At 44.4% G+C, this 8,729-nt stretch overlaps 1 protein-coding gene across 1 annotated transcript; it reads right to left on the bottom strand.

Moving 5' to 3' along the window:
• Positions 1-1,035: 1,035 nt before the first annotated feature.
• HD556DRAFT_1311418 (uncharacterized protein) lies at positions 1,036-1,401 on the bottom strand (the record flags this gene model as incomplete). Its single annotated transcript, XM_041300538.1, has 1 exon — positions 1,036-1,401. The coding sequence occupies one exon, from the start codon at positions 1,399-1,401 to the stop codon at positions 1,036-1,038; it is 366 nt and encodes a 121-aa protein (XP_041156541.1).
• Positions 1,402-8,729: the final 7,328 nt, after the last annotated feature.

Raw genomic sequence — 8,729 nt, 5'->3', positions numbered from 1 at the left:
CTGTCAGGTATTTTTTTAAAATCTTCATGTGCAAAAATTGATTTAATTCTAGGCAGTCATTTTGCCCCATAACCTTCTAATTGTGGATTATTCTCTGGGTCATCCGGGAGTGTCCATGATGCATTCGCTTTTCGATCTACCCGTCTCTATGAAGAGCATGCTGACCTTCTGCCTGATGGTCATTGGGTGTGGGCTGACAGTGCATATCCATTGGAGCCATGGTGCATTGCCCTTTCAAGAAGCCTCGCAATGGGCGGTTGACTAAGGACCAGAAGACATTTAATTATCATCTCTCTAAGGTATTTTTTTTTGAGGTTTATATTTCAGTAAATTGAATTTTTTTAGATCTGTGTTCGTGTTGAACACACATTCGCTGTTTTGAAGGGACGGTTCCAGTCCCTTCGAGAGCTCCAGTTCAGAATTCAGGCTGAGAAAGACCTTGAGTTTGCCGTGCAGTGGATCAAGTGCTGCATTATCCTACACAACATGATCATTCGCTTTGAAATCGAGCATCGCAAGAGGGATGGAACATACGAGAGTTCTCTAAAGTGGGCTCGTGCTGAGGGGAAAGATTCATTGATCGAGAAGTTGAGGGTCCAGATGGTGAAGAAGTTGTTGGGGACAGGACTTATGAAGGCACTCCAGGTCAAGCTGCTCGTGCAAGGCTGATGAATGCACTCTTTGACAGTCCTCACTCAAATGCACACCATAGGGAAGGATGATTCACCACAATGTTTGATTGAACATGTACTACCACTTAAACACCTGTACAACAAATGTATGTAGCTATGTAAATATCAATCAAGAAAGTACCAACAATTACAACACCAAAAACATGTGCATGCAATGGAAAAAAAACATAAGGATGTAAACAAACATACAGCAACAATGACATAGTGACAACAGATAGATGAGCGACGATGAGATGATAATGAGATAACGAGACGACAATGACAACGACGACAACGAGACGACGACAACGAGACGATGATGATGACGACGACAGAGACGGAGACGACGACACAACAAAAAGACTCATCCAGCTCCTCCATCTGATGAGGCCTTGCCAGCCTGCATCATTTGGTGGTACTGGATTTTGAGTCGAAGAGTCTCTGCCTCTTTCTCGAGCACCAACGAATGTGCTTTGTGGACTCGGATATCCGTCTCGCGAAGGCGAATTTCGGCGTCTTTGGTCTGCTGCAGCCGCTGATGGCTTACAGTGGCTTGGGAGGCCTCATGTTCGCAGTTAGTGCGAAGCCACTCGTACTTCTTGACGTCGCGATTGTGCTCGCTCTTCGCGTCGAGCTTCGCGAGGAAGCGCTGGTGCTTGCTGTCGTGGCGGGACATGGCATCAGAGTGCATATTCTGGATCTCATCCTTCATCTGGTCCACCTGTTCCATCACGTCCGATTTCGCTTTTTTCTTCTTCAAACTGCCGGTGCTGGTTGGGAGTGACGTCTGGGGAGTTGGGGACACAAAGTAGTCTGACGTCGAGGTAGTATTTCATGTCGTCGACGAAGGCGTTGATGTGCTCCGCGACATCTCTGATGGTCGTTTGCGTCGTCCCCCACGGCTCAATGGCTTCTGTAAGCCAAATGCCGAGCGGTTGTTATAGGAAGATGCCGGGGATTTTGCAGGCCTGTGGAATGGTTCTGGAGCGTTAGGAGGGGGCGATGGTGACGAGGGAAGCTGCCGTTTCTTCCCTGCAACACGGGAAGAGCTACCGGTCGTCTCGTCGACCATCATATCATCATCTTCAAAATAATCTCCAAGTGGGTGTCAATGGTCCGCTAATGTCTTGATCAAAGTCGTCGTCCTCGGCGTTATGATTGTCGAGGGCGTCTTTTGGTGTCGGGAGACCGGGAAGGTGGAATTGGGGGGATGTATTGTAAGGGACGGTATGGGAGGGAGCAGGAGCAGGAGCCGAAGTGAAGGGAGCAGGAGCAGGAGTGAGGGGAGCAGGAGCAGGAGTGAAGGAGCAGGAGCAGGAGTGAAGGGAGCAGCAGCTGGAGTGAGAGCCCCTTCAGTGACAAATTCCGTATTATACGGGCCACCCGACCTACATAATATCCCGTATGAGACGGGCCAGCGGATTATGGGCCCATGTTGTGTATATTCTCGATGATGACAGATGGGCCGGGACACATATTATTTCCGATGGAGACGGGTGGGCCCATGTATGCCAATGATATATATATCCTTGATGTTGACGGATGGGCCGGGGGAATATGATCATTCATGGAGATGGGTGGGCCCATCAGGGTAATATGTAGAGTAGGATATTATAGACAGCTGGGCTGAAGAGAGATGTAAGGCAAATATTGTTATATAGACGGGCGGGCCGACGGGGGTGTATTACATATATGGGTGGGCCGAGGTAGGGGAATATTACATAGATGGGTGGGCTGACGCGGGGTGTATTACATATACAGGTGGGCCGACATAAAAAGTATTACATATACGGGTGGGCCGAGGGTGTGATAAAATATTTATTACATAGACAGGTGGGCCGAGGTGGGGTATAATTATATAGACGGGTGGGCCAACATAGGATGTATTACATAGACGGGTGGGCCGACGTGGGGGATAATACATAGATGGGTGGGCTGATGTGGGGGAATTGTACATAGATGGGTACATATATGGGTGAGCCTAGATATGTATAAATGTCAAATTTTCAGTGCAAAACCCCAAACCGAGATTTACCAACCCCCGAACCCCGAAATTGTGGACTGCCGGGTCTCGGGTTTCGGGGTTCGGGGGTCCCGGAACTCGGAACTCAGTATGTGAGACAACAAAAATATATTTCAAACACGGGTAAGTCAATGTGTTTGTCAATCAACTTGATTGTAAATTATATTTTATTGATCTCCCCAAATTTCCCAAGTTCTGAGTTCCGAGCTCCGGGACCCCCGAACCCCGAAACCCGGCAGTCCACAATTTCGGGGTTCGGGAGTTGGTAAAATGTGTATGGATAGATGAAAGGTTGATTTAAACATTTTTGAAAGATGTCCCATATGAAATGTTAAGTCCCGAGTTTTGAACTCCGGGTTTCGGGACTCCGGGTTTCGGGACTTCGGGCTTCGGGACTCGGCACTCCAGAAACCCGGAAATCGAAACTTGGGACTTGACATTTCATATGGGATATCTTTCAAAAATGTTTAAATTAACCTTTCATCTATCCATACACATTTTACCAACTCCCGAACCCCGAAATTGTGGACTGCCGGGTGTCGGGTTTCGGGGTTCAGGGGTCCCGGAGCTCGGAACTCGGAACTTGGGAAATTTGGGGAGATCAATAAAATATAATTTACAATCAAGTTGATTGACAAACACATTGACTTACCCGTGTTTGAAATATATTTTTGTTGTCTCACATACCGAGTTCCGAGTTCCGGGACCCCCGAACCCCGAAACCCGGGACCCGGCAGTCCACAATTTCAGGGTTCGGGGGTTGGTAAAATGTTTATGGATATATGAAAGGTTGATTCAAACATGTTTGAAAGATGTCTTTCATCTCAAAAATCGAGTCCCGAGTTCCGGGTAAGACATCTTTCAAACATGTTTGAATCAACCTTTTGTATATCCATAGACATTTTACCACCCCCAAACCCCGAAATTGTGGACTGCCGGGTCTCGGGTTTCGGGGTTCGGGGGTCCCGGAACTCGGGACTCAATATGTGAGACAACACAGATATCTTTCAAAAGTTTGTAAATCAATTTGTTTGTAAATCAAATTTATTGTAGATCAAATTTTATTGATCTCCCCAAATTTCCCAAGTCCCGAGCGCCGACCCCCGACCCCCGAGACCCGGCAGTCCACAATTTCGGGGTTCGGGGGTCCCGGAACTCGGGACTCAATATGTGAGACAACACAGATATCTTTCAAAAGTTTGTAAATCAATTTGTTTGTAAATCAAATTTATTGTAGATCACCCCCGAACCCCGAAATTGTGGACTGCCGGGTCTCGGGGTTCGGGGTTCGGGGGTCCCGGAACTCGGGACTCGATATGTGAGACGACATATCTTTCAAAAGTTTGTAAATCAATTTGTTTGTAAATCAAATTTATTGTAGATCAAATTTTATTGATCTCCCCAAATTTCCCAAGTCCCGAGCACCAACCCCCAACCCCCGAGACCTGGCAGTCCACAATTTCGGGGTTCGGGAGTTGGTAAAATGTTTATGGATATATGAAAGGTTGATTCAAACATGTTTGAAAAATGTCTTTCATCTCAAAAATCGAGTCCCGAGTTCCGAATTAGTGCCGAAGCTTGAAACTTGAAATCAGTGGAAAATGAAATCTCGCAACAATGTACACATGAAGATGTTTTATTTCCTTTGACAATTCACCGAGTGTCTTGTACTAACCTGACAACACAGTCCCGGCTTCAGGCTTCAGGGCTCGGTACACGACACTCGGGGAATTGTGAAATTTCTATTTCCTTGGACATTTCACTGAGTTCCGAGGTCCGGGCGCCGAATTCCGAGTTCCGAGGCGCCGAGTTCCGAGCTCCGAGTGCCGAGTGCCGAGTGCCGAGCTCAAAACTTGAAATCAGTGGAAAACGAAATCTTGCAACAATGTACACATGAAAATGTTTTATTTCCTTTGACAATTCACTGAGTGTCTTGTACTAACTCAGGGAATTGTGAAATTTCTATTTCCTTAGACATTTCACTGAGTTCTGAGTTCCGAGCGCCGAGTTCCGAGTTCCGAGTGCCGGATGCTGAGTGCTGAAGCTTGGAACTTGAAATCAGTGGAAAACAAAATCTCGCGACAATGTACACATGAAAATGTTTCATTTCATTTGACAATTCACCGAGTGTCTTGTACTAACCTGACAACACAGTCCGGGCTTCAGGCTTTGGGTTTCGGGGGCTCGGTACATGACACTCGGGGAATTGTTTATGGAAATGAAACATGTTCATGTGTACATTGTTTGCGAGATTTCATTTTCCACCGATTTCAAGTTTCAAGCTTAGGCACTCAGCCACTGGTCGGTAGTCAATATAGGCAAATGGTAATGAAAAATGAAAGTTGTTATTACGCTTAACTTCCTTACCGAAGGTTTGTAGTCCGAGTCTAGGGGAGTGTATTGGTAGTCTTTTCTTGTCCATCAGTTATCATTTAACCGAGATATAAGCTAAAGAAATCTGAAACATCGGCAATAATGAAAAATGAAAGTTATTATTATGTTTAAGTTCCTGAACAAAAGTTGTAGTCCGAGCCAAGGTGAGTGTATTGGTAGTTTTTTCTTGTCAATTGGTTATCTCGTTACTCGGTACTCGGTACAAGGGAATCAGTACTTGGTATTTGGTTCTGATACTTGATACCCGAGAATCAGTAGTGGGGTACTCGGTACTCGGTTCTGATACTTGGTACCCAAGAATCAGTAGTCAGGTACTCAGTACTTGGTTCTAATTCTCGGTACCTGTGAATCAATAGTTGGGTACTCCAGCCAATAGTCCCGAGTCCCGAGTACTGATACTTGGTATTCAGTAGTCAGGTTTGGAACTTGGGTCTTGGTTTGGTTATCATTTGACTGAGATATTGGTAGGCAATATTGGCACTCGGAGCTCGAATACTGACTATCAACTATCAAGTGTCGGGACTTGGTAATCGGTAGTTGAGACTTGGTGCTTGAATGGATATTGCATATATACATAAAAATACAAAATATGTTCCTATGTGTTCATTTCTAGGTGAATAGTATCTCAATCATCTATTCAACAATAGAAACAATGTATCAGGAGCTCAGGACCATAGGGTAATCCTTTATTGTATAGTGTACCTCCCCCTCTTCTGGTGGTTCACCTGCTGGGGTTTTTTCCCTGTAGGACTGGACCTCAAGGACTGTAGGGAGTCTATTCCTGAGCATATTCGGAGTAGATATATCATATAACCAGCCCAGGACACACAGGATCCTTTTCCAGGAACAAAGCATAGACAATTGCACTTGTGATATTTTTTCACGATTTTCAGTATCTTGCCCTTGCATCCATGATCCAACCTTTTAATATATAATGAGCATAGCTTATATTCTTGCTTCTTATGACCAAGATCAGCTCACAATAGGCTGGAGTTTGTGAGCTAGTGTGTATACTTGCCATTTCGCCTGATAAGGGGCCCATGCCTTCAAAACATTGAATCTTCATAATCAGAAACCTGGGGTACATTTCAAATATCTTAAGTATCATAGACATAAATTTACAGACAAATCAACCAAGAATTGAGTACTGAGGAAGTGAAATGGGTAAGAAATTGAGTGTGGGAAACTTCAAAGACCCAAAGCATCGAAAATGGTTAGTTGAGCAGTGGTAGGACTTTAATGCTGGGTCAACTCATATTTTCACTATATCCCTTCTACCCACCCCCTACCCTCAGGGCAGTAGGCAGTATGGGTTCCTTGGGTAGTTTACGATCTATCCTACATATTTGTAATGATATTTTTGGCCTGAATCATATATAAATGTGACTTTGTATAAAAGATGTCTATTGTCACTCTCCACACATATGTCATTTTGCCTATCATTACATCAATCCTTCATGAATCTTTCTAAGCTTTTAAGCTATTATAATGGATGTATATGGGTGTTATTCCAGGTCTCTGATCACATCACAGGCTTGTTATGTTGGATATCTCGACATAATGTGCAAGTCTCGTTATTAATATTCATTCTTTTATCTTTAGACTCACTTACTGCACACATGTATTTCATTTGTCATTATTGATGTTTCGGATTTCTTTAGCTTATATCTCGGTCACATGGTAACCAATGGACGAGAAAAGACTACAAATAAACTCACCTAGACTCGGACTACAACCTTCATTAAGCTGACTACTGATTCCCGGGTACCGAGTATCAAAACCAAATACTGAGTACCAATTACCATGTACCGAGTACTGCGTAATGAGTAACAAGATAACCAATTGACAAGAAAAGACTATCACTACACTCACCTGGACTTGGACTACAACCTTCGGTAAGGAAGTTAAGCATAATAACAACTTTCATTTTTTCATTATTGCTGATGTTTTGCCGAATGACAAGGAAAGACTACCAAGACACTCACCTTGATGTGGACTACAACTGTCATTTTTCATTATCATTTGCCTATATTGACTACTGAGTCTTGAGTACCGACCACTGACCACCAATCACTGAGTACCGAGTACCGAGTGCTGACAAATACAATTCCCAAGTTATTTGAACCCTACACCAATGGATAATACATACAAATACAATTCGTGTCCATTTGAAGTACCGGGTTTCAGGTTTCGACACTCGACACTTGGTGATTTGTGCAATGAGTGAAAAATGGACATGTTGTGTACATGATTTTGGGTTTTGGGCTTCGGGTTTCGGCCCTCGGCACTCGGAACTCGATGATCTGTGTAATGTAAATGAACAATGAACATGTTGCACACCAGGTTTTGAGTTTTGGGTTTCAGCACTTGAAACTCAGTGATTTGTGCAACAAGTGAAAAATGGAAATGTTATATACATATTTTCGGGTCTCGGGCTTCGGGTTTCGGCACTTGGCACTCGGCACTTGGTTATTTGTGTGATATAAATGAAAAATCAACATGTTGCACACTGGGTTTCAAGTTTCACGCTTTGGCACTCGAAACTCGGTGATTTGTGCAGTGAGTGAAAAATGGACATGTTGTGTACATATTTTCGGGTCTCGGGCTTCGGGTCTCAGCCCTCGGCACTCGGAACTCGATGATTTGTGTGATATAAATGAAAAATCAACATGTTGCACACTGGGTTTTAAGTTTCACGCTTTGGCAGAACTCGAAGCTGTTGATTTAGATATCACCCGAAATCCGAACACCTGAATGTCAAATTTTCAGTGCCGAACCCCGAACCCCGAGTGCCGGTGCCGGGTGCCAAGTCCCGAAGCCCGGAACTCAGGATTTGACATTTGAGACGAATGAAAATTTTCAGACATGTTTGAATTAACCTACATATATCTATAAACATTTCACTAACCCCCGAACCCCGAAAGATATTTTTGTTGTCTTACATACCGAGTTCCGAGTTCCGGGACCCCCGAACCCCGAAACCCGGCAGTCCACAATTTCGGGGTTCGGGGGTTGGTAAAATGTGTATGGATATATGAAAGGTTGATTTAAAACCCCCAAACCCCGAAATTGTGGACTGTGTGCAGTGAGCAAAAAATGGACATGTTGTGCACATATTTTCGGGGTTCGGGGTTCGGGTTTCGGCCCTCGGCCCTCGGAACTCAATGACTTGTGTAATATAATTGAAAAATGGACATGTTGCACACCCGGTTTTGAGTTTTGGGTTTCGGCACTTGAAACTTGGTGATTTGTGCAACAAGTGAAAAATGGACATGTTGCATACATATTTTCGGGTCTCGGGCTTCGGGTCTCGGCCCTCGGCACTCGGAACTCGATGATTTGAGTAATATAAATGAAAAATGGACATGTTGCACACCGGGTTTCGAGTTTCAGGTTTTGGCACTCAAAACTCGGTGATTTGTGCAATAAGTGAAAAATGGACATGTTGCGCACATATTTTCGGGGTTCGGGGTTCGGGTCTCGGCCCTCGGCACTCGGAACTCGATGATTTGTGTAATGTAAATGAAAAATGGACATGTTGCATGCTGGGTTTTGAGTTTTGGGTTTCGGCACTCAAAACTCGGTGATTTGTGCAATGAGTGAAAAATGGACATGTTGTGTACATATTTTCGGGGTTCGGG

The sequence above is a fragment of the Suillus plorans genome (genome assembly GCF_016647745.1).
Source record: "Suillus plorans strain S12 chromosome Unknown HD556scaffold_59, whole genome shotgun sequence".
NCBI classification, from domain to species: Eukaryota; Fungi; Basidiomycota; class Agaricomycetes; order Boletales; family Suillaceae; genus Suillus; species Suillus plorans.
The sequence above is the reverse complement of the archived record's forward strand: the minus strand, read 5'-3'. Positions and strand labels throughout refer to the sequence as shown.